Below are 26929 nucleotides of genomic sequence, written 5' to 3'. Positions count from 1 at the left end.
TTTGGTGTCCAGGCTGATTACAGCTACGACACCAGGCCTTTTTGGGATCAAAGTTTTTACCCTTGTACCCAAAATTGGATTGTGAAGAGGCTCTGGGCCCACCCTCCTGTGCAGGTTTTTGGGGGCCTGTAGAAGACTCTTTACTATTTTTCCCTTTGGATGTCTCAACACTCTTCCCCTGGGGAGGCTTTGTGACCCCTTTCTTTTGGTCACCCCCTGTGGAAGTCTTGGTCACCCTAGTCTTGACCCAATGGTCTGCCTTCTTTCCCAATTCTTGGGGAGAAATTGGTCCTAGGTCTACCAGATGCTGATGCAGTTTATCATTTGAACAATTACTCAATAGGTGTTCTTTCACAAATAAATTGTACAGCCCATCATAATCATTTACACCACTGCCTTGAATCCAACCATCCAGTGTTTTCACTGAGTAGTCCACAAAATCAACCCAGGTCTGGCTCGAGGATTTTCGAGCCCCCCTGAACCTAATTCTATACTCCTCAGTGGAGAATCCAAAGCCCTCAATCAGAGTAGCCTTCGTGAGGTCATAGGATTCTGCATCTTTTCCAGAGAGTGTGAGGAGTCTATCCCTGCACTTTCCAGTGAACATTTCCCAAAGGAGAACACCCCAGTGAGATCTGTTTACCTTTCTGGTTGCACAAGCCCTCTCAAAAGCTGTGAACCACTTGGTGATGTCATCACCATCTTCATATTTAGTTACAATCCCTTTAGGGATTTTCAACATGTCAGGAGAATCTCTGACCCTATTTATGTTGCTGCCACTATGGATGGGACCAAAACCCATCTCTTGTCTTTCCCTTTCTATGGCTAGGAGCTATCTCTCTAAAGCCAATCTTTTGGCCATCCTGGCTAACAGGAGGTCATCTTCACTGAGGCTATCCTCAGTGATTACAGAGGTGTTGGACCCTCCTGTGAGGGAAGCAGCATCTCTGACTATCACATTTGGAGACAGGGCTTGAGGGGCCCTGATCTCCCTAATTAGGGCTGGAGGGGGGGAATTCTCCTCCACATCACTATTTCCCCCCTCTGGGAGGTCATCCTCAGAGGGGTTGGCTTTGGCAAACTCTGCCAACAGCTCCTGGAGCTGTAGTTTGGAAGGGTTTAGGCCAGCTTTAATATTATTTAATTTGTAGAGAGACCTTAGCTCCCTCATTCTAAGATGGAGGTAAGGTGTGAGGTCGAGTTCCATCACTCTCTCTTCTGCACTAGACATTATGGGGGTCATTCTGACCCTGGCGGTCACCGACCGCCAGGGCCAACGACCGCGGAAGCACCGCCAACAGGCTGGCGGTGCTTCCATGGGCATTCTGACCGCGGCGGTACAGCCGCGGTCAGAAACGGGAAACCGCCGGTGTCCCGCCGGTTTCCCGCTGCCCCAGGGAATCCTCCACGGCGGCGCTGCAAGCAGCGGCGCCATGGGGATTCCGACCCCCTTACCGCCATCCTGTTCCTGGCGGCTTTCACCACCAGGAACAGGATGGCGGTAACGGGTGGCGTGGGGCCCCCGGGGGCCCCTGCAGTGCCCATGCCAATGGCATGGGCACTGCAGGGGCCCCCTAACAGAGCCCCACATTGATTTTCAGTGTCTGCCAAGCAGACACTGAAAATCGCGACGGGTGCAGACCCGTCGCACGCCTTCAACTCCGCCGGATCCATTCGGAGCCGGCTTCCTCGTTGAAGGCGCTTTCCCGCTGGGCCGGCGGGCGGCCTTCTGGCGGTCGCCCGCCAGCCCAGCGGGAAAGCCAGAATGGCCGCCGCGGTCATTTGACAGGGGTGCGGTCATTCGGCGGCTCCTGCCGGGCGTGCGGTTACCGCCGCCGGCGGGAGTCGGAATGACCCCCAATGTTTCTAAAAGTTGGAATACTTTTTAAGAATCTAAAACTATCTCTAGAACTTAATTCAAACTTTCACAAAACTTTTAAACTCTAAAAGAAATGCTAACAGGGACTAACACAAAGCCCTAGCAGGACTTTTAAAAATTTAGAAAAATAGCTCAAATTGCAAAAATCAGTTTCTAATGACAATTTTTGGAATTTAGTCGTGTGATCAGGTATTGGCTGAGTAGTCCAGCAAATGCAAAGTCTTGTACCCCACCGCTGATCCACCAATGTAAGAAGTTGGCTCTGTATGCACTATTTCAAAGTAAGGAATAGTATGCACAGAGTCCAAGGGTTCCCCTTAGAGGTAAGATAGTGGCAAAAAGAGATATTTCTAATGCTCTATTTTGTGGTAGTGTGGTCGAGCAGTAGGCTTATCAAAGGAGTAGTGTTAAGCATTTGTTGTACATACACAAGCAATAAATGAGGAACACACACTCAAAGACAATTCCAGGCCAATAGGTTTTTGTATAGAAAAATATATTTTCTTAGTTTATTTTAAGAACCACAGGTTCGAGATTTACATGTAATACTTCAAATGAAAGGTATTGCAGGTAAGTACTTCAGGAACTTTGAATTAGCAAAATAGCGTATACAGTTTTCACATAAATCACATATAGCTATTTTAAAACTAGACAGTGCAATTTTCAACAGTTCCTGGGGGGAGTAAGAGTTTGTTAGTTTTTGCAGGTAAGTAAACCACCTACGGGGTTCAAGTTTGGGTCCAAGGTAGCCCACCGTTGGGGGTTCAGAGCAACCCCAAAGTTACCACACCAGCAGCTCAGGGCCGGTCAGGTGTAGAGGTCAAAGTGGTGCTCAAAATGCATAGGCTTCAATGGAGAAGTACACTGGGAACCTGGATTGTAGGTTCAATTACCGGGGTAATGCCAATAATCATCTCAAGAGCAAAATTATATTGGGGTGTTCTTGGATATTCAGCATTTGGCTTCACTGTGATTCAAATGGGTTCAGCACCTTTGATCAAACCAATGTCTTTTTCTGAAACGTTTCAACCCTCAGACCTAACTGCATCTCTAAAGCCTGTTGGCAAGTCATCAATGGTCTTAATGGTAAACAATGCAACAAAAGAACCATCATTTTCTAGTTTGAAGTCGACATCCTCATTATGAGTCTGCATTTCTGCACCTTTCAGTGTACAATAAATGACACAGTTGAGCGTGCAAAGGTTGTCTCTTCCCAAGAGACTCACTGGACTAGAATCACACAGTGCAAATCGATGATTCTCCTCAAATGACCTTATTTTCACAGCCAATTCTGTTGTTTCTGAGATTGTCATTTGTTTATTCGCAACTACTATAACTTGGATCATTTTCCTAAGGGGGTTAGGTTTGGGACTTCTGCTGTTCCCAGAGTAGAACGGGTAACACCAGTGTTAACCAAGAATGACGCAGTGTTGCCATTCATTTTATGATCTACGAATGGACCACGCTGGTCTACCTCCAAGACATGATTAAAATTCCATCTAAGGCCATTCACATTTTGCTGTCGCTTTGGGGGTTGTGGAACCTGCATCACTGGAGCTTTTGCTACACTGAAATTCTGCACTCTCTGTCTCTACATATTTTGCACCTGTACGGGGTTGTTATTCTGGGACTGTACAAACCCTGAATTCTGAAGTTGATTAGCAGGGTAGAGATGACATTCCCTCTTCCAATGCCCCAACTTGTTGCAATAATGACAAGGGTTTGTCTTCTTCAGACTACCCACATCCATTCCTGTACTGGATTCAATTGGGACACCTCGGCCTCTACCCTGCATAACAGTAACTCTCTGCTGATACATTCCTTGCATAGTACCAACATTCCCTGCAAAAGGCTGGGTCTGACTACTTCTTTGAGCAGCCTTCTGAGCAACCATTAACTTCTCCTTCAATTTCTTCTGTTTCATCTCTATTTCATCACTGCAGTACTTTGCATGTCTCAAAATTTCATCTGAATGATTTATTCTGTCAACAAATCAAGTGCTGCTGAATTATCATGTTAATTTCAGGTCTCAAGCCTGTCACAAACCTTGGCACAAAATGTCCCATATCCTTCGGTTGAAGCATCTCCATTCCACTATACTGCTTGAAAGCCTGCAACAATCTCTCAAGTAAGCATGAATTGGCTCTTTGAGTTTCCGAGTCATCCTGTCAGTCCTGAAAGAGTCACCCATTCCATATCTGTGACACCTTTGACTTCAAGAATGTCATCACTGGCTTTTTTATCATTGTCACTGATCTCGCTCATATCATCTGCCTCTTTTCATTTTCCATCTTTTGCTTTCTTGTCCTATTTTTTTTCCTTCTCTCCTTTGAATGCTTCACTCGTTAAGACTGGGAACAATCCAATGCCCTCTAGCATGTCAGTTCACCACTTCTTTTATTTAGCATCTCATCTGGCATTGGTATAAGTATGCACTGCTTTTTTAGCTCTTCCCTGATACTTCTCTTTCTCTCTAGCATGAGCAGCATGTTCCCAAGCGTTTACTACCTCTTACTGTGCCGGCTTAGGAGGTAGTTTCATTTTGTATAATACCCTACTCAAGATTTCAATAATTCTCAGATAAAATGTGCCACAATGTGAAAACCTCAGTGCACCCTCCTTTACTGTAATCATGTTCCATTGACCAAGCCAAATACATGTGAAAATCCCTACATTTATTGCCATATAATGACCTGGGATATCTTCAGGTGGTGGTGCTTCTTCTTCCCAAATAGGTTTAGCCACATCTCCTCCAAACAAGTGTTGTATAACTATATAACATTATTTAATTTTTTTAAACTATTGATAATCACAGACAGAATTTTGTTCAGGACCAGGAAATAACTCTTTGTCCACAGTTCTCGTTCAACAGCAAAAACCAATCACAGCGCAACCACATGTAGGAAGCTGGCCTGGTGTGTGGTGGACACCTATGGTGTTATCACCTTATACCAAGTCCTGGTATCCCCTATTAGTGAAGTGTAGGCAGAGTCTAGAAAGCCAGGGCTTTCTAGAGGTAGCTGTGGATGAGCAGCCAAGACTTATCGAGGAGACATGCAAAGCTTATGCAATACCACTTTAGTCACACAGGATTATCACACATGAAAGAACCACACAGTGTTACAAAAATAAAGGTACTTTATTATAGTAACACAAATACTAGAATACTGAATAGGAAATCACCCACCTGGAGGTAAGTAAACACACTATTATTCACACATTAGCGATCAGTAAAGAGCACAGAAAGCAATAAGCATTGGTAAAAGTATAGGTAAACAGTGAGGGCCCTCTGGGAGGGCCAAACCATATACTAAAAAAGTGGAATATGAAAGGCAGTCCCCAAACCAAAGGAAGTGGAGTCAGTAGAAGGGAGCTGGTGGAACTAAGAACCCCAAGAAGTGAGTACCAGAGTGATCCCCAGACCCCAGGAGAGCAGAGGTAACTACCTGGTTTTCCCAAAAACCAACAGGTGGACTTTAGAAAATGATTATGCAAGACCCAAACAACACTGGAAGAACCCAGAGGTGAGTTCTGGCAGAAGAGGACCTGTAAAGGAAGGGTACAAGTCCAGTTCATGATGGAGTACCGGCCATGGTAGGAGCTTCTACCCACCCTTCTGTGGATGTAGGACCAGGTCAACGGTGGACGAAGAAGGACAGCGGTGCATCACCGGAGATGAAGAGAAGTCCAAGGAGTGGTACAAGTGGTGTCCCATGTTGGCAGTTTTGATGCACTTGGTCAGTAGTGCTGGAAAACCACCTAGAAGCCTAGGCAAATGCAAGAGACGGAGAAGAAGTTTTGCAAGACTTAAGAGGACCAGCAAGTCCCAGGGGACTCGACCCAAGGTTGGGGAGTCTGAGGTGACCCTCAGCAGTTGGGAGAGTCACAAGAAGAGGAGGCAGCCCCCACATGCAACCCACTGGCAGCAGGCACGGCAGTCGCAGTGAGGCCCACTCAGCACACCTGTAGAGGAGTCCCACGTCGCTGGAGCAGCAGGCGTGAGACTGTGCTTTGCAGGAAGGAGTGCTGGGGGCCAGTGTAGGAAAGTACCATCTTGCCTGGCATGTTACCCCCATATTTCACTGTATATATGTTGTTTTAGTTTATGTGTCACTAGGACCCTGCCAGGCAGGGCCCCAGTATCTATAAGTATGTGCCCTATATGTGTTCCCTGTGTGATGCCTAACTGTCTCACTGAGGCTCTGCTAACCAGAACCTCAGTGGTTATGCTCTCTCTGCTTTCCAAATTTGTCTCTAACAGGCTTGTGACTAAATTTACCAATTCATATTGGCATACTGGTACACCCATATAATTCCCTAGTATACGGTACTGAGGTACCCAGGGTATTGGGGTTCCAGGAGATCCCTATGGGCTGCAGCATTTCTTTTGCCACCCATAGGGAGCTCTGACAATTCTTACACAGGCCTGCCAGTGCAGCCTGAGTGAAATAATGTCCACGTTATTTCACAGCCATTTACCGCTGCACTTAAGTAACTTATAAGTCACCTATATGTCTAACCTTCACCTGGTGAAGGTTGGGTGCAAAGTTACTTAGTGTGTGGGCACCCTGGCACTAGCCAAGGTGCCCCCACATCGTTCAGGGCAAATTCCTCGGACTTTGTGAGTGCGGGGACATCATTACACGAGTGCACTGTACATAGGTCACTACCTATGTACAGCGTCACAATGGTAACTCCGAACATGGCCATGTAACATGTCTAAGATCATGGAATTGTCACCCCAATTCCATTCTGGCATTGGGGGGACAATTCCATAATCCCCCGGGTCTCTAGCATAGTACCCGGGTACTGCCAAACTGCCTTTCTGGGGTCTCCACTGCAGCTGCTGCCAACCCCTCAGACAGGTTTCTGCCCTCCTGGGGTCCAGGCAGCTCTGACCCAGGAAGGCAGAACAAAGGATTTCCTCTGAGAGAGGGTGTAACACCCTCTCCCTTTAAAAATAGGTGTGAAGCCTGGGGAGGAGTAGCCTCCCCCAGCCTCTGGAAATGCCTTGATGGGCACAGATGGTGCCCATCTCTGCATAAGCCAGTCTACACCGGTTTAGGGATCCCCCAGCCCTGCTCTGGCGCAAAACTGGACAATGGAAAGGGGAGTGACCACTCCCCTGACCTGCACCTCCCAGGAGAGGTGCCCAGAGCTCCACTAGTGTGTCCCAGACCTCTGCCATCTTGGAAACAGAGGTGTCTGTGGTACACTGGACTGCTCTGAGTGGCCAGTGCCAGCAGGTGACGTCAGAGGCTCCTTCTGATAGGCTCTTACCTCTCTTGGTAGCCAATCCTCCTTCCTTGGTAGCCAAACCTCCTTTTCTGACTATTTAGGGTCTCTGCTTTGGGGAATTCTTTAGATAAAGAATGCAAGAGCTCATCAGAGTTCCTCTGCATCTCCCTCTTCACCTTCTACCAAAGGATCGACCGCTGACTGCTCAGGACGCCTGCAAAACCGCAACAAAGTAGCAAGACGACTACTAGCAACCTTGTATCGCCTCATCCTGCCGGCTTTCTCGACTGTTTCCAGGTGGTGCATGCTCAGGGGGTAGCCTGCCTCCTCTCTGCACCAGGAGCTCTGAAGAAATCTCCCGTGGGTCGACGGAATCTTCCCCCTGCAACCACAGGCACCAAAAGACTGCATTACTGGTCCTCTGGGTCCCCTCTCAGCACGACAAGCGTGGTCCCTGGAACTCAGCAACTCTGTCCAAGTGACTCCCACAGTCCAGTGACTCTTCAGTCCAAGTTTGGTGGAGGTAAGTCCTTGCCTCCCCACGCTAGACTGCATTGCTGGGTACCGCGTGATTTGCAGCTGCTCCGGCTCCTGTGCACTCTTCCAGGATTTCCTTCGTGCACATCCAAGCCTGGGTCCCCGACACTCCTTCCTGCAGTACACAACCTTCTGAGTTGTCCTCTGGCGTTGTGGGGACTCCCTTTTGTGACTTTGCATGGACTCCGGTTCACTCTTCTTCCAAGTGCCTGTTCAGGTACTTCTGCGGGTGTTGCCTGCTTCTGTGAGGGCTCCCTGACTTGCTGGACGCCCCCTCTGTCTCCTCCTCCAAGTGGTGACATCCTGGTCCCTCCTGGGCCACAGCAGCACCCAAAAACCTCTACCGCGACCCTTGCAGCTAGCAAGGCTTGTTTGCGGTCTTTCTGCGTGGGAACACCTCTGCAAGCTTCATCGCGACGTGGGACATCCGTCTTCCAAAGTAGAAGTCCCTAGCTCTCTTCTTTCTTGCAGAACTTCAAGCTTCTTACATCCAGTGGCAGCTTCCTAGCACCCTCAGCTGGCATTTCCTGGGCTCCTGCCCACTCTCGACACTGTCGTGACTTTTGGACTTGGTCCCCTTGTCTTACAGGTACTCAGGTCCGGAAATCCCCTGTTGTTGCATTGCTGGTGTTTGTCCTTCCTGCAGAATCCCCCTATCACGACTTCTGTGCTCTCTGGGGGTAGTAGGTGCACTTTACACCTACCTTTCAGGGTCTTGGGGTGGGCTATTTTTCTAACCCTCACTGTTTTCTTACAGTCCCAGCGACCCTCTACAAGCTCACATAGGTTTGGGGTCCATTCGTGGTTCGCATTCCACTTTTGGAGTGTATGGTTTGTGTTGCCCCTATACCTATGTGCTCCTATTGCAATCTATTGTAATTCTACACTGTTTGCATTACTTTTCTTGCTATTACCTGCATAATTTTGGTTTGTGTACATACATCTTGTGTATATAACTTATCCTCATACTGAGGGTACTCACTGAGATACTTTTGGCATATTCTCATAAAAATAAAGTACCTTTATTTTTAGTACTTCTGTGTATTGTGTTTTCTTATGATATTGTGCATATGACACCAGTGGTATAGTAGCAGCTTTGCATGTCTCCTAGTTCAGCTTAAGCTGCTTTGCCATAGCTACCTTCTATCAGCCTAAGCTGCTAGAAACACCTCTTCTACACTAATAAGGTATAACTGGACCTGGCACAAGGTGTAAGTACCTCTGGTACCCACTACAAGCCAGGCCAGCCTCCTACAACCGGGACTCCATAAAGCCTGAAGATCCCTTGGAGGAGGAGCAAACAAGCCTTGGTAGCTGCAAGAGTTGCGGTGCATAGGGGTACTGTCCTGCAAGGACATGCAGTGGCTTACCACCTCCCAAGTTGGACAGCTGGTATGGAGGACCACTTCTGACCACCATCTGTGATGAAGGATCTACGCAGTTCTGGAGGAGAGCACATTCATGCAGCTGGTTGTCGTTGCAGTTGGTACCTGCAGGTGCAGGGGAGATATTCCTTCACTTCAAGGGAGATTCCTTCTTATTTCTTGTGCAGGCTGAAGACTCGCCACCCTCAGAGGATGCACAGCTGGGGAAATGATGCAGAGGAGTCCTGCTGGAATCTTGCATGTCGAATCTGAGGACCTACCCAAAAGGGAGACCCTAAATAGTTCAGGAAGGGGAATTACTCCCCTAGCAGGATTTGCAGCTATCAGGAGGGGGCAGTGACGTCATCTGCCTGACCTGGCCACTCAGATGCTCCCAGGGGCCTCTGCCCACCTTGAATTCAAGATGTCAGAATCAAGTGGCCACCTGGAGGAGCTCTGGGCACCATCCCTGGGGTGGTGATGGACAGGAGAGTGGTCATTCCCCTTTCCTTTGTCCAATTTTGCACCAGAGCAGGGACTGGGGGTCCCTGGACTGGTGCAAACTGGTTTATGCAAGGAGTGCACCAAATGTACCCTTCAAAGCATACCAGTGGCTTGGGGAGGTTGTCCCTCCCAAGCCATGTCACACTTATTTCCAAGGGGAGAGGGTGGTGCCTCCCTCTCCCTCAGGAAATCCTTTGTTCTGCCTTCCCCTGCTGTGCTGGTCAAGCAGCAGGAGGGCAGGAACCCATCTGGAGGGTGGCAGCCGTGCGGGCTGCTTGCAAAACCCTGAAAGACTAGTAGGAGCAATTCTGGGGGTGTCCTTTAAGGACCCACCAGAGTACATGGAAACATGGCTGCACCACTGAAGAATTGATAGTATTCAGTCACATGAGAGTCAAGCACTTCGAACGAACCCTCAACCTATGGGGTATCATTCATATTGGTACAGATTTACCGTGAGCATGAGGATCCACTATACCAACCACAAAGATGCAAAGATAAATGTCCCTATCTCAACTATGACATCCTCGACATCTCACAACAAGCATACCAACCTTAGCAGACAATTACAATATAGTGTCTTCTACCATTTTTAATACTATCTTGGGATCTCTGGTCCCGTCAGATACGATCACGACTTCAACTTCTTCATACGAAGCACCAAACTCACATGACGTTCAAAACACCTCTGCAAAACACCATCTAAACTCCACCAAGCACTGCAAACTAAGCATGAACCACTGCAACTCACAACCATATTAATACACACTTCTTCGCTGGTACATCTCTTTCCTGAATCTCCAGAATTTCACCAATCTTCCAAATTCTGGAAATGGGCACTAAAGTGAGGCTCTAGGGACTAACTAATCTAGAACAGAGAGCTCTAGCTCTCCTTCCACAAGACCTAACCACCCTCACTCTGCTACCGTCTTATGAAGCTCTGGGCCCACATTCTTAATTTTCTTCTCTGACTGATGTTTTTAAGATGCTTGAGACTTAAAGGAGAGTTAAAATCATGCTTTGGATTCAATTGACAGTGTAACCTATTTGGTCACATAATAAATCCAGAAGGGGGTAGATACAGTTCAAACGTTTATTACAAATTAAGAGCCAAATTGATGTAAATGAATCTCAAAAACATACCATATAAGTACAAAATCACCAAAGGTGAAGTAAAGCATCAAATGCAGTTAAATTATATAAGCATAAGGCACATGAGAATTACAGTTGAAGCAATACAGAAGATAAGAAACAGATTCTGATATCTGTACATAAATTGCAGTCCCCCTGCTTAATCATTGGAGAATCTAAGTTAATCTAAGTACCCTATGCTAAACTAAATGGAAATCCTAATTAGGTCTCAGGATATATAGAAAAGTGTTGGCATAACAGAAACCTCAGTAGAAGTTTTGATAGAGAAATGTTGCATAGCATAAAGCCACACAAAGGAATGAAGAGTAGAGAGGGAGGGTCTGTAGGGAATCTGCTCTCGTCTACGTTGGTGAATACAAATTAAACCTGCAGAACCTTCAAGAAAGCTACGTCATCCACTCCAGTAACTTTCCACTTTCCTTGCACAGTTGAAATTGGTGACTCCTATCAAGTTCTCATCCCACAAATGGAACATCAGGATGACCTTGAATGTTTCCAAGTGTCTGATACACAAACAGGAGTCTTTTCTTATTAGTTCATTACCGCTTATTGTCCTTGCCAAAGTATCCTCCCGTACCCCACAATATTCAACATACAATATCCTTTTCATTAAATGTAGACGTGCACAAATGTACCTGCAAAGAAAGAATATTGCAAGGCAAGCAAAACTCCACGTTGGAGGTTAAACACAAGAAACCAAATGTTTCAGGCCTTTTGTTATGCTAACCTAATTAAACATTCAATGCACATTCAAAATACATGATTATAAGTGCATCTTGCAATTATAAATGAAAACAGGAATTATAAATGAAACGTGATTCTGAGCAGTTTCACATAGCAATAGAAATCAAAATGCATGGATATAAATGTGTATGAGTACTACAATTCGGCATGTTAAAATCAAACATTATATCAATACATATACATGGACTTCTATCCTCTACTGTGAATGCACCTTCAATAATAAAATTTAGATACTCCGCTTTATATTAATAATATTAGGCACAAAATAGATGTATTGTTGATTACATTATGATGTCACTTCTGAACACACGATGGTGCAACCAAAATTGTGTGTCACCGCAAGTAACAACTAGAGGTCCTGCAGCTCTGTGAAAGACTGTTAAGGCTGCTGCATCTGCCTTGAGCGGAATCTAGAGTAAAAACTTGAGGTACTGAATGTTTGTGAAAGTCTTACAAGCCTTAATGTTTCTAAAAAATAAACATGGTGAAAATATATGCAAATTTAAATACATAGATTGACTTTTGGTGGAATGGCTTTAACCACTGTTTTTGTTTCAACTACCATTGACATTTTTTCCTCCTACCACAGTCAGCAGCAATAGATCCACAAAGTTCAGTCATACATTTTACTGATGCACATTTATAAAAAGAAGTATATATAAAAAACAGGACACACTTGAATTTACCAATAACTGCTAGTACTTAGTTATAGTAGGGGGTCCACACCTACATCAAAATTAATCAAGACATTAATTGAAAAGTGCAATATGGACTGATCATCAAAGCAGTTTTGGCATATTCATGCATGCTATCTATAAAAAGAACAAGAACAAATTATTAAAATAGCAAAAGTGTATTTATATTTTGAAGCCATATTCCCTCAGCTTTCTGAAGGACATCTAGTAATGACTTGAGTTACTGCCACTTTATGAAGACTTCAAGCTGTTGGATCTGACACCAGAGGGACATCAGGTACCCACTCAAAGTATTTCAGCTTCATGAAAGACCATTAAGAATTTTGCATATAACTCAAGAGGGACTAATGACATCCTGCAGCACTGAAGCCTTGTTAAAGACTTTTAAAACTGTTGTTTTGCCTTTAGAGGGGAATCTAGTAAAGACATAAGGGACTGGGCCCTGGGCCAAATGTATTTTGGTGGCCTTGTTCGGAACAGCTTCGAATTTTATGATCCAATTTCACCTTATTCATGCCCTCTTTGGCCCGGTGCACAGAACCACTTCTAAATTCTAAATGTTTTTACATCTAATATTCAGGGTTAGGGATGTATGCGTTTAATATTGTAATATGGCAGCAGCTCACTAATATTACTGACCATAACGCGCTAACCGAGACAGAGGGACTACATATCCCAGACTGCTTCGTGGCCCCAGGAGGGGGCCATCTTCTGCATCACCTGCTCCCACTTGCCATTTCCAACGAGCGATATAAAGCGCAAGGGGGCATACCGCAGCTCGGGACGTGCTAACCGAGACAGAGTGACTACATATCCCAGACAGCTTTGTGGCCCCAGAAGGCAGCCATCTTCTACATCACCTGCTCCCACTTGCCATTTCCAACGAGTGCTATAAATCGCGAGGGGGTATGCCGCAGTGCGGGATGCGCCCGGGCCAAGGGTGGGCCCATCTGCGCCCATCCGATGCTGTGCTGGCCCACCCCCGAGACAGTTTCTTTCTTTGGCCACTCTGAATAGCTTTGCTTTCCCTTAGCTTCTCCCCAACGCATCAACCCAGGCCCCCCGTTTTGTTCCAACATATTCCCACAGAAATGGGCAATAGAAAAGCGACCGAAGGTGGTGTTGGGGTGTGGGGGTGGGGGTCAAAAAGCACAAGAAAAATTTCAAAACGTCGGGCTGCAATGAAGTGCTTAATCGCATTGACAATCTCCTGGTTGATTGCGGGTAAATATTCACCAGAACACCTTGTGTAGTCCAACAATCGAGACCCAAACTGTGCCTGTCAATTCAACCGCTGACCAACAAGCAGGAAAGCATATCTAAGATGTTTAATAAAGCTAGGGCACAGATGAGGAATAATACCAGTTTAACGTCTCAATACCCAGTAGATCTAGTTCCCAGTTCTGGCTCCTCCCCTGATACAGCAATAGTGCACGCCTCCTCTCCCAATCCCAGTACTAATCGCTTCCTTCTACTCACATGCATCCCAGATCCACCTATAATCCAGGATTCTGTAGATTTTCCTGCACAAGCTGGGGCTGGCGGCCTCTCAAACAACCAGCCACGCTGCCCCTCCCCAAATGAAGACCTGGCAGGTTGCATACAAATACTCAGGTCAGAAATAGTAGCCCTAAAGTCTACGATAGGTGATCTTGTGGCCACAGAGGGGCGCCTTGTGGAAGAGAGGGGGAGAACAACCAGGGAAGGATCCATCATCCCAGTCATGACCAACACATCCACCCTAACACCCTCTGCTTCCACTATGCTTCCCATGCAAAACACCTTGGAGGCCATTCAGGCATCCCACATGAGGGCACCACCCCTAGAATACCAGTCAGAGCGTGCATTATGCGGTTCTGCACACTTGTAGGCATGCCAACAGAATCGCCTTTTACCTACCCCCAGAGCAAATGGCTCAACCCGACACTCCATATACTATGGGTGGGCTGTCTTCTCAGTGAAACATATGTTGCCAGGACCACCACCACCCCCCTCGAAATGTTTTTATGATTAATGTACCCAAACTTAATCCTCGGGGGAGGGAAAGGGAAGATTCCTTGATTAACAAAGTCACACATTGGATTCAACATAGCAGAGGATGTCTCTAAGTAATCAGGAAAGATATCCTTAGGACCAGATGGCATAGGTCTTCAGGCTCATCGTCGGCCTTTATTGAGCTTCTTTTAGAAAACGGGCAGCTAGCTTATGATCTAGGGGCCCTAGACCAAAGAACTAATCCTCCGGATGGGTCTTCTATAAAGTTCAAACTCGATCTACCCATTTCCCTTCATGTGCCACCCCTGCACCCTGGTCTAGACAATGGTACTGTTTGTTCCAAGCTAGATTGACCCTTATAGCCAGAGGCACAGGCCTCCTACGATAGACTTAACAGCTGTGTAAGTCTTTACAACCGCCTCTGTACTATTAGTCACCCAGCAGACATGCCCGACCAGAGAGATAGGAAGGCTCCTATTGTACCACCCAGTGGTGTAGCACCAGATACCAAGGAAGCCTGTCGATCTCTCATAGGTTCCCTCAATTTCCAGACAAATACTTACGCATTGCCTAATACCAAGACCACAGGGCGAATAGTAAACATTGTTTCTTGGAATGTGTCAAACTTTTATTGCCTCACTGGAATACTTTTATTGACCAATATGACTTATGTATTTTCCAGGAAACCTGCCTAACCGAACCTGCCTACAAACCTGGCTACGCACCTACCATATATCGGCTATCCCTAGTAAGGTGGGCCATCCATCGGGGGGCCTCCTGATATGGGTGAGAATCACACTACCGTGTGTAGTGAAATTGCTACCTACCGGCAGCCCTGATATTCTTGGTATTAGCCTCAAGGGTTCCAGGACCATTGCCACAGACATGTTTAACATCTTTCCTAGAAGGACAAGGAGGCCTGACCACTCTGCCTTCTTGCATTCCCTTGAGAACCAACTGGGAGAGAGACCACCTAAAGATTGCCCTTATTGTAGTGGGGGACTTTAACACCACCTATGAACCCCTTGGTCTGGATAATATGGGTGATTTTCTGTAAGAAGATAACCTATAGCACATACCTAGACTCGAGCTCCCCCATCAAGAAGTGGCACCAGGCTGTGCTGCAACTAAATGCTCTGTCTCTTGGCCATGGCCTGAGGGCATTCAATGGAAGAACCAGATCCGATACGCATGCCGCAGATACCTTCATTGGCGCGCAGGGAAAGAGTTGAATTGACCATATTCTGATGGATCTTAGACACTGGCATTTGGTAGACAATATGGTAGTCTGGTCCCAAATGGATAGCGACCACAATCCACTATGTCTTATCTTAGAGCCCACTTGGGGAAGGGAGCCTATTGTGACAACCATCACCAAAGCAACTAAGGTGGTTCAGGCTGAGCACAGCAGACGGCGTCTAAGATGGAGCAGGATCATCCTGCGAGATGACATTCTCTCTACCATCAATCAAGACCTGACACTGTGTAGCACTGATATCCACGATGGAAGAGGAAGAGGGAAACTACTCCTCCCTACTAGAAGTACATACAGGGTTCTTCAAAAGATAGAACTGCTACTAACCCTGCCAGTTGCCCCATAACACTCGTAGCGCACCACCTTGCGAGGGAGAAAACTGGTTTAATTGAGACTGCCGGCTGGCCTGAACAAATATAATCAGTACAATCAAGCAAAAAGATGTTACCCGTTAGGGCTCTGCGGAATGTGTATAAGCATACGCAGAGTAAGGTTAGGAAGAACTGGGAGGAGGAAAGGAGGAGACTCATGAAGGCTGCTTGTGAACACAAGGACTCCAAATCATTTTGGCTTATGGTAAACAAAAGAAACCTAAGTGGGGGGGGCGTTCTCCCGAAATGGGCAATAACATTCAGCCCTCAGACTGGTTCCAACACTTCAACTCCCTCTATATTGTTGAAAGCCATCTTGTAACCACCTCCGTCCCTTCACTCCCATCGCGGCTGAATACTACTTATTGGGATGGGCTGTTTAACCTGGAAGACATTTGAGAATGCATAAATAACAGTATGTCTGAAAGCTGCTGGCCCTGACGGCATTCCTGGCGACCTCTTTCTTTATAACATTGACAAATGGGCTGAGTACATCCTCCTCCTGTCCGACGCAATCCCCAGCTGAGCCCCCACTCCCGAGTCATTGAGAGGTGCAAAGGTAACACCCATCTATAAGAAGGGCGATAGGTCTCTACCCGCTAAGTACAGGCCCATAAGCCTTATTGACACAATGCAAAAGGTGTTCTGTCGTTCCCTACTATAAAAAATTCAAGACTGGATCATTGAGAAAACATCTAAACACCATTCCAGGATGGCTTTACGTCCAAAACAAGCACCATAGACCATGTGTTCCGGTTACTGCTCCTATATTGGAAGGTTGTAGTGCTAGGGAAGGGGAGTCTCTATGTAGCCTTTATTGACCTCAAAACTGCCTTTGACCTGGTCCCTAGGGGTAAACTATGGGAGGTCCTCTATGAGATGGGAATGCCTCCAGGGCTTCTGACCATAATCATTCGATTACACAAAGCCAACTTTGCAAAAGTTTGTTGGGGGAACCAGGGTGAACTCACTGATACGATCTAGGTAGTCACAGGCATTCGGCAGGTTGTTTACTAACTCCTGTTCGCAAATGACACCCTGATAGTATCCAAAACCCTGATGTGCCTCCAATCTTCGCTGAATCGCTTTGACAATTTCTGCTCCAAGAGAGGCCTAGAGATAAATACCTCCAAAACCAAGTTTATGGTTATTAACCCACACAGATGGTGCAGGGGGAATCTTTGCCTGGGTGGCTCTAAACTTGAAAGGGTTAACACTTGAATATCTGTGGATCAAACTATCAGACTCAATGTCCTGGAAAACCCACATTAATTCTACATCACTAGAATTTAGCCAGTTGGTGGGCGTCCTTCTAAGGGAGCACCATGCATCACCACACTACCAATAGCTGCTGCTCTTCAGATCTACAATATGAAGTCTGTTAGCGTAGCACTCTATGGGCTGAACTCTGGGGCTTTGAGGATGTAAAGGAGCTTACTCGTATAGAAAACATGTTTATGACAAAGCTCACCTTCCTGTCCCTGAGTACCCTGCTTCTCCCCTTGCACTTAGATCTGGCCCGCAAACCCTTAGCTGTCATAGTTGGTCTTAGACACTGTTGTTTTGGAGGAGAATCGTGGCAACTCCCGAACTTTCCTCCTACACTGCCGCGTTCAGGGAAGTTTGTTCTTTGGATACCTCCAACAAGATCCAGTGGATCAATCTAGTCAAGTCATCACTGACTGTCATTGGGATGGGTGACTCATGGAATGCATCATATACAGGGCCACCACCGACTAAAGAAAGGGTGCAGTCCTGTTGTTAGGAGTGGGTAACCCAATCAGTATTCCATTTGCACACTTTAGGGTGACTATCCAGTGAGTTTCTGGACTTTAAGTCCACTTGGTTGCTAGAACCTTACCTGGATGGCATCCTAGATCCAACCGACAGAAAGCTCTATGTGCAATTTAGATTTGGATCCCTCCCTTTCAAAACTTTTACCAATAGATGGCAGAATAGGGCTCCTATCAACAAGTTTGTCCCAGCTGTAACCAATCTCAAGAGGCAATTGCCTATGTTTTCCTCGTATGCCCATTCTACACCCATATACGTAGGAAATGGCTTTTTTCCAACCTGCAAACAGCTGGGGACCCGAGACCATGTTGCAGCCACGAGGATCTTAAAATCAGATTCTAGTCTTCCCATTGCGTTTGCAGTTGCCAAATTCCTTGGAGGAATGTGGCGCATTAGAAGGAAACGGGCCAAGATTGTCTAGCCCCCATGCCCCTGTAGTCTCATTTGTGCACTTTAGCACCCACATTGTATTTCGTGACTGTCTTACTCCTGATTGTATCGCGTTTTTGCACCTTTTTCTTATTTATTTTAACAAAAAATGCCATTTTATGCAATTTTATGTTTCTTAATCTAATATTTATTGTGTGTTATGTGACATTTATGGCTTTGGATGCCGAAATAAAGTTGTATATAAATACTGCACATAATCTCTGTGAAACCGTCCCATTTCCCATATGTTAGGTCCTGTTTTGATCTACAAGAAACTTTTTTTTATTGATACTGCGTGCATCATGTAAACAAAACATTTCTCTGCAAAAGGTTTCACTCACATTAAATATAAATTAAAGGAAACAGTATTTAAAATAATCTGTTAAAGAATTATTCGAAGTCATTAGGGCAAGACTCTCTGCAGAACAGATGGCTTTATCATGGAACCCCTGAAAGCATCGGACCCTGGGCCAGCGCCCATTTTGCCTATGCCTATGACTTAAAACGTCTCTGGACTGTAGCTTTGTGAAAGACTTCACACCGTTGCTTCTGACTACAGACTGACATATAATAAGGGTTTGAAATGCTGCAGCTATGCAAATGGCATACCTGTTGACTTTGTCAATGAGACTGGTGACGCAGTGGATCTAAAACGGGATTTAATTCTTGATCAATTGTAGGCTCTCGGTTTCCCACAGTCCTTAAATAAAACTGGAAATTAACTATTCTCATAACTGAAAGAAGTATGTAAAATGTGTTGATATGTTGCTTTCATAGACAAAATGTTGATTGGATAAAGCTATTGGTACAACAATGTTTAAAAAATTGTTTTTTTAGTTTGTTTTGGTGACAATTATGGGTAAAGGAAATATGGGCCCTATAAACAAGTGGCACTTACATTCTTACTAGGATTTTAGATGTCCATATGTCTATATGTTTTCCCTATATGTTTCATTGAATAAATGCAAGACTGTAGAAAAACTGTTAAGACAATAATATTGTTACAGAGTGGCAAATATCGTTTTTACATTAGTTTGAAGATAGGAGGCGATATTTCATTTTGAGATGTAAAGTTTTTACAGTAAACCTATATTTCTGACAACATTTTGTAATGTTTTAGGTTTTTCGAAATCAGTCAAATAAAAACTACAAATTCAATGTACCTTTATGATCACTATCGTGTGGCATTAAAATCGTATTTACGTGGTCCAGAAATCCTAAATTAAAATAAGGTTTTAATGTTTTAATGTGAAACTGCATTTGATTATGTGGCGTTTCAGCAGGGCGAGTTGAATTAAGATTCATTTGAATTACATTTTGTATTGCAATTTTAAATAAATCAAACCAGATAGCTTGGAGCTCCTTTATCTAATAAATATGCCGACTACATTTATTGCCAATGAGTACAATAGACATTAAAGACATATATATATTTTTTAAAGTAATCTTTGATCCACTGCTACAAACTATGGCCATTATTGTAACTTACCAACTCCCTTTAGATGCGGATGGATAGTGCTCCAGACACCCACACTTCCTTTCCTTAGACGCTGTCCAATGGCAAATTCAAGGTAAAGCAATGGGATACCCTCAACCACCAGCAAGATAAGGAAAGGGATCATAAACGCTCCTACAATGACAAAACAGCACCATTCAATGCGCAACATGGAAATATTTTGAAACATATTTATACGTTTATTAACTTTGGGGATGTGTATAGTGAGAGCCGGTCATCTGGAGGTTGATACTGAATTCGAGGACAAAAATGTTGAAAAGCAGGTGAGGGTTGTGCAGGTTAATAAGCAAAAGTAATGACATGGGTTTTCATTGGTTTGCTGAATTTTCAATGGTTTGTTTTCCATCTTAGGTTTTCTGGGGAAATTTTCCAGAGGAATGCTTTAAGAGCAGGAGATCTATTGTAAGGAAATGCCTATTTTTGCATGGTTACCCCCAGATTTTTGTATTGATGCTGCTGGTTCTTCAACTCTGAGAGTGCACAGAAACCTGCTAACCAGACCTCAGTGCCAGTTTTTTCACCCCATACAAATTGTATGTCGAATTGGATACACCCAATTGGCAAGCGCTGGCTTAATCATTAGTCCCTAGTCTATGGTACACAGGGCACCCTGGACCTGTGAAACAGAGTGCCCACTTAAGGCTGCAGCACTGTTTGTGTCACCCTTCATGTGACAAGGTGGCTCCCAACCTGCCACTGCAGACTGCAAGGGCAGTTTTTTCACAGACAGTTCGACTTCGCCATTTAAACCAATGTCAATGCCACCCTATCCCTTAACATTATATGTAAGTCTCCCCTAAGTAAGGCCTATAGAATCCTATGGCAGGGAGAATTAATTTGTTAAGTAGGTCTTATGTTTACGATATATCCTAGCAGCAACAATTTCAAATTGTCGTTTTGCTGTGGGTAAACTTGGTAGTCCCATTGGCTAATACAGAGTTACTAGACATCCCAACCTGGGTAAGTTTTGACTGGGACTACCAAACTAGGTCACATGAGGTATTAAATAAATCGTGGCATTAAATGTGACCTGATGCCTGGGTCGAAATTAATTTCACTATTAAAGGTAGGCAGCTTTTAGAAAGTAGCATTTTGTGCTCTGCTCATCCAGTAGCCTCACAAGGGCATACACACACAGACCGCTTTCTGACCACCTGGGGACACGTGTGAATGACTCCCAGGCTCAGGAACAAAGGCAGTACCATCGTACCCTCCTTTGCCAGGATTGTCATTTGAGGGGTTATCCCAGAGGTGTGCTTTAAGGGGAAGCCACCTTCGATGGGCTGCCTGGCCCAACACCCCTGAGCAGGATACCTTTTGTTCCTGTAGACAGCTTGGAGACAGGGCCAGAGAGAGGAAACGCTCACCCAAGCCGGTTTTATTGTGAACGTGTTGCCCCCAGGTATCCACACCTCTAGGGTGGGAGACTGTGCTACCTTGAAGGGGACAAAAATGTGCTATTCTGGGATCGCCAGATGCCACACATCACAAGAACTTTGTCACTATGTAGTAGGGGTCCCAGTAGCCCATTGGCTAGTGACTGCATGGTCCCATCAGGGCACTTTCCTGGGATAAATGTGACACCCCTAGCATGTTAGCCCTCAGTACTCACTGGACTTGGAAAAAGGGCAAGTAGAAGACCACGTTGCACCCATTGGAAGCACACAAATAGAGGCTGTGACGCCGGAGTGACTGCACCTACTGCTCTTTGTCGTAGAGGAGTTTGGACCCTGTTCTGCATGTCTGGCTTTGGGAAAAGCTGATGCCTGGATCCAGTCTGAAGAAGAGACTCCAAGGGTCAGTTGGCTGACATCTCAGAACAGTACTGGGACACCAAAGCTGAAAGAGTCGAAGACGCACCTCTAGTAGCCACTGCAGACATTTTGCTTCCACCAGATGCCAGGCATGCCAAAGAACAATTTGGAGATAGCCAAAAGATGCACCTGTGTGTTTATTGGGACTGGATTCATCACCCAGGAAGGACACCAGCCTCCACCAAACATTTTCACCATGACTGCTGTGTTGCAAAAGTGCAAGGTCTGCATTAGCAGCCCTTGGAGCCCTTCAAAGATGAATTTGTGGGACCCTGAAATCCATGGACAGGATCGACCCATTCTCCTGTGGAATGAGGACTCGACCAGACTTTACCGCCATCGACGGCACACCCACAGGAACAACCTTGAGCATCTTTGAACCTGCAATCCTCAGCACCAGGACTACTCTGTTATCATCTATGGTGGTCATTCTGTCAAGTTTGGAACTTGTTCTATAAACACTCTGGTGGCCAAGTAACACTCTAAAGTATCTTTTCTGGCCCCCTAGACCTCTGTCCTGTTGGATTTGGTCACCCAACTCGTGCCAGAGTTGTCGAACTAACTTTTGCAAACTTTTCAAAAGCTTCCAAACTTTTTGTTGTCCAAAGCTTGTTTGTGGTTGATATAAAAGTTATTAATTATTTCTAAAATTTGTATCTCTGGAACCCTCCAGTGGATTGCAATGATTTAGGTCTCTAAAGATTTATAAAAATCCGCTCATTTTTTAAATAAACTGGTGTATTGTTTCTTTTGTGTTGTGTGTCTTTCGATTTCTGTTGTTCAATGCATTTAAATGCTTTTCACATTGTTTCTTTGATAAGCTTTACTGCTCGAAGCCATAGCTAACTAGGGTTGAGCTTAAGGTTAAGTAAACGTACCTGAATGGACCAAAGACGGTATTAATGAGTGTATTGCACAGTAGGGCTTCGAACAATAACATGCAGTACACCCAAATCCTCATCTATGACCGTTCTATTGCAGTTAAGTATAGGTTATGCATTCAAACTACCCTTCTGTACATGTGCACTCTAATGCAGCATCAGTCTACTGAAACACTATAGTGAAATACCTGAAACACTACTGAGATAAGTAAGAATTTAAAGGGCTTTCTAATCACGAATTTGCATTGGATTTCTCTTTCATATAATTTCCTAATTTCTTTGTATTTAAACGCACTTACAAGAACACAACATACTTTTTTTAAATAATTTGTTCTGCCATACTAGCATCCCACTCCCATATTTGAACTTTTGAGAGAGGACATTTTCCGTGGTTTCTCATCTGCATATTAACTGAATTGAAGGATCTGATGGCAGGTATCCAGGGACAGCCTTTCTGGGACACAAGAAAAATAGTATGTACCTCAAATGGTTAAATATAAATGGGTCAATGATAAAAAGTGTGCTCATGAGCCAATACCGCTTCCTTTTAACTGACTGAAAACATTGTGCCTTTTTCATGTTGAGGCAGTAAGCTTGTGGTGGTTTATGTTTAACTGCACCTTATTCATTCCTCAATTACATTTTGTAAGCAAAAATGTGTTAACAAATTTTTTTATCTTTATGTCCTTCTTTATCCCAGTTCCTATTTATATAATGGATCCCACCCCAGGGACAGAAAACTCCACTTTAAATGCTGTGTATGCTAGCCGCGTCCACTTAAGATGTGTATGATAAAAGGACTGGCTTCCTTAGCACTGCCCTTCCATATTTTTTCCTGTCCCTATTGGGAACAATGAACTGTAGTTCAAAGTCTCTGCTGGGATTTGGAGTATATCTCCGACTCTGGTTGGCCATGTCTTCCGCCTTGCTTAGGTTGGCTTTGGTCAACAGCTTTTCTAACCCTTGCTCCTGACATATGATCTCAGGGGACTGTTCTCTGTTGGGGTTTCAGTTATTTTTTTCCTTGAGACCGAGGTTCAGGCCATGTGACCTAATAGTGGTTCACTTCATGGTGACAAATTTTGGTCCTAAGTTGTCACTTTATGGCATGAGCCTGCCCTCACCATCCTTGATTTCCTCAGTTAGGTTTCCACACTTGAACTTGTCTTTTATAGAATATGCTCAACTAACTCAATCCCCCATCATAGAAGCAAAGGAAAACAGAATAACCTAGTCAATACAGCATATGCGCCTTAAGGTACATTAATACAAATACAATCAGTCCCTGTGGGGCAAAGTCATTCTATGGAGATGTCTAAACATCAGTTACCTAACCTTGAGGAATCTCAGGTCCATAGTTGTTTTTTTATCGACAGCTATGTAGGCAAGCTTGCATTAGTGGGAGGAAAAGGAGCCAGGCACAATTCTTCACTGCAGCAAGTATGATTTGATGCATATTGTCAGCAAGTGTGTTAGAAACTGTTTTTATGGGCTGTATCTCAACTGCCCAGTCATAGTAAGGGTTTCCAGTTGGTGCGGGCACCCATGAAACTAGGGGCTCACTTTGGACTCATAAGATCACCAGTTAGGACTGTGGAATTTGTATGTAGGATCAAAAGTTCGGCTTCAACTGCAACATTTCTAGAAACCCTAGTTGGGATCTTAAGGAGCTACAAAATCACTATTGAGCTTCCCCCTCCCAATGGTCTTTTGAAGAGAGAAAAAAGTCCCCTACAGGCTAGAAGGAATAAAATGGAAACAGGATCAGTCAATTGTCAATGAGTGCCTTTCATCACAACAATATTGTAGTGTATTGGTTGTGATACAATGTGGGGAATGTTTTGGTGTTGTGCATGAGTGACAGAGAGGTGATCTTATTTTCTTTTGGGGCACTCTTAGTAGTGTGAGAGATAGGCACACTGATTATAACTGTAATTAAGTCTGAAGCATATAGGCAGCTACAAAGCACCCCCTTAGCCAGAAAGGGAGTAGGGTGCTCTCTACATGCATGCCAAAAAAGAGGGCAATCAGAGATGGCCCCGTGATATAAAAGCATACATATAAATAAAACGTGCAAGGCAGAGAAGCATCTCAAATGGGTAAAAGATGCCAAATCGAAGTTGTTGTCAGCGGACGTGCACCATTTTGTAAAGGCAGGAATACTGCCTACTGCTGTACAAATTCACTTCAATTTTTTAAAAATCTGCTTTTTGCATCTTTTCACCATAGTTTGTACATATTCCAGTCAGGCCATACACATCATTATAAACAGAGCAGTACATTATCAATCACAGTATTTCTGCTTGGTATGTATTACAGTTACAAGCAGGTTGAATATGATGGTGGGGTCACCCATCTGATAAGGGAGACCATTCAGGGATAGTTACAATCAAACGTATAGCACCATGGCCGCATATAAGCAACAAGAAAATATTCCGTAGTGCAAAAGGAAAGGAAAAGCCACAAACATTTAACATTTGAACAAGCCCACACCTTTACAGTTTTGCAAATTAATGACAGTCCACAATGTAATATCAACTGGAGTAATTGACATGCCTGGGGAGGAAGTATCTATTCCGGTGTACCTGATATGTTCGTGTCAGGTGGTCTGCCGGGGGGTTTCAAACCCCACTACGGTCAAAGCTCCTCTGGGGGCCATCAGCCTCCCTCAGGGCAGATTGGAATTCAATTAGAATAGTGTCCCAACTAAGCAAGATAGGACACTTGTGAAGACCTCTGATATTTTTTCTATGTAAAGCAACGCTTTAAGCCTGTGCCCGCATTTTCATGGAGTATTCCCAGGCAGTAATCACAGGGGGAGTGGGTTATGTCAATTTACAGGTAATTAGGTGTTTGGTCAGCAGATGACCTTGTTCTATGACACCGGTAGTAACCCTGTTCTTCTTGGTCCAGTGTTGCATGCACAACATATCTCCCAAGAGGTTTAATAGAGCACCCTGTGCACTTCATCAAATGTGAACTAGCATCCTGCCAGTACAGATGAACCGATGGGCAGGCTCAGAACATGTGCAGATAATCCACATCAGACAAACAACATCAGGGGCAGATAGCATCAGTGCTGTGTAAGTAGTGGTTAATCTTGTTAGGGGCTGAGAGATGCCCTGTGAAGTATATAATATTGTATGAGTCAAAAATGCCTGCTATGTGTAATGGTGCAGGGTACTCCAGTATAGCACGCCATTCATTATCTGTGCAGGGATGGCCCAGTTTCATCTCCCACTGGTGACGTAGGGATGTAAGCGCACTGCTGAATGTGTGCACAAAGAGTCAGCAAGCCAGCATGCCAAATGACGATCTTTTCCCATAACCTGAAGTTATTGGATTGTTGGATGTATTGGGCTCTCCTGCTGTAAATTCTCCACAGTGTACTCCCTCATGAGTGAGTTGTAGAGCAAAAAATAACAAGGGGAGTTCCTCAATCAAGTCAGTAAGAGAAATGAGAACACTGTTGCGGTGCAAGTGTCGTAGTGTGTGGACACCTACTTCTTGCCAAGGGATCAGCTGTGCCAAAGAGGTGAGCAATCTACCCCTCAGTGTGCCTAGGAGAGGTAATGCTGAGGCATACAACTGTTGTCCTTGTGAGGAAGAGGCTACGCATGTAACAGTGGTAAGGTACACATAAAAGAGAAGAGCAGAGTGGTGGAACCTAGGAGCAAGGGTGAAACAGGTGCAGTATATGAGGCAGGTCCCATCCTTAGGAGATTGTAGTCATGTCTGCAAGTTGGAGCCCTGAGAACCACCAGGTCACCAATTGCAGCTGAGAGGCCAAATAGTAGTGCCCAAAATTCAGAACAGCAAGACAATCATGGTCTGTAGGTAAGTATAATTTAGCGAGAGCCACCCTTCAGCGTGTGCCATGCGAGATTAATGAACTTGTCAACCACTCAAGTGACCAGAAAAAGGACTTCCTAATGTAAAGGGAAAGGCTGGGAAAAAAGTAGAACAAGCGAGGTAGTATAGCCATTTTTGGTAGAGATATATGGCCCACCACTGATAACTGCAGCGATTTCCAGAACCATATCTGTGCCTGTAGTGAGGATACCACCCTAGTAAGGTTGCGTCTAAGAGGTTGGCAGGGCTTGTTTTGGAAATTGCCCTTTCTATAGAGTTATCCCCATTCTTTTCGCCTTTCTCCTCCTATTTTTCTAACCCTTTTTTGTTGACTGTAGGACTCTGGTCACTTTACCACTGCCAATCAGTGCTAAAGTGCATGTGCTCTCTCCCCTATAGCTTGGTATAATTGGCTTACACCTGTTTGGTATATTTAATTTACCTGTAAGTCCCTTGTAAAGTGGAATACCATATACCCAGGGCCTGTAAATTAAATGCCTGCATGCAGTTTACTGCCACATTGACTTGGCAAGTCAAACTACCTGCCAATGACTAGAATCCCATGTTACTCCACCAAAGCCACCCCTAAAGTAGGCCCTAGGTAGCCCAATGGGCAGGGTGCTGTATATGTAAAAATTAGGACTCCTCTGTTTTACATGTCCTAGTAGTGACAAACTATTTTGTTTTTCGGAATTCCCTTTTTAAGTGGTAATTTCTGATGTGGAAGGAGTAGCATGGGCATGTTTGGAATGTTAGTAAAAAATCCTGCTTACTGGTATCATTGGATTTTACATTACTATATTTGAAATGTCACTTTTAGAATGTGGATATTTCTCTATGCTTATAACTCTGTTTTGCAGCCTGACTCCAATCCATGTCTGGGGCAGAGTGACAGCTCCACTTGGTACA

General features: G+C 44.8%; 1 protein-coding gene across 1 annotated transcript in view; it reads right to left on the bottom strand.

Moving 5' to 3' along the window:
- Positions 1–26929, bottom strand: part of SLC6A19 (solute carrier family 6 member 19) — a 1531867-nt gene that overhangs the window by 1388065 nt on the left and 116873 nt on the right. Inside the window, exon 2 of the mRNA XM_069219637.1 lies at positions 19447–19587. Coding sequence (XP_069075738.1) covers positions 19447–19587 — 141 coding nt within the window. The remainder of the gene's footprint in view (positions 1–19446; positions 19588–26929) is intronic.

This window comes from Pleurodeles waltl, chromosome 2_2, assembly GCF_031143425.1.
Source record: "Pleurodeles waltl isolate 20211129_DDA chromosome 2_2, aPleWal1.hap1.20221129, whole genome shotgun sequence".
NCBI lineage: Eukaryota > Metazoa > Chordata > Amphibia > Caudata > Salamandridae > Pleurodeles > Pleurodeles waltl.
The sequence above is the reverse complement of the archived record's forward strand: the minus strand, read 5'-3'. Positions and strand labels throughout refer to the sequence as shown.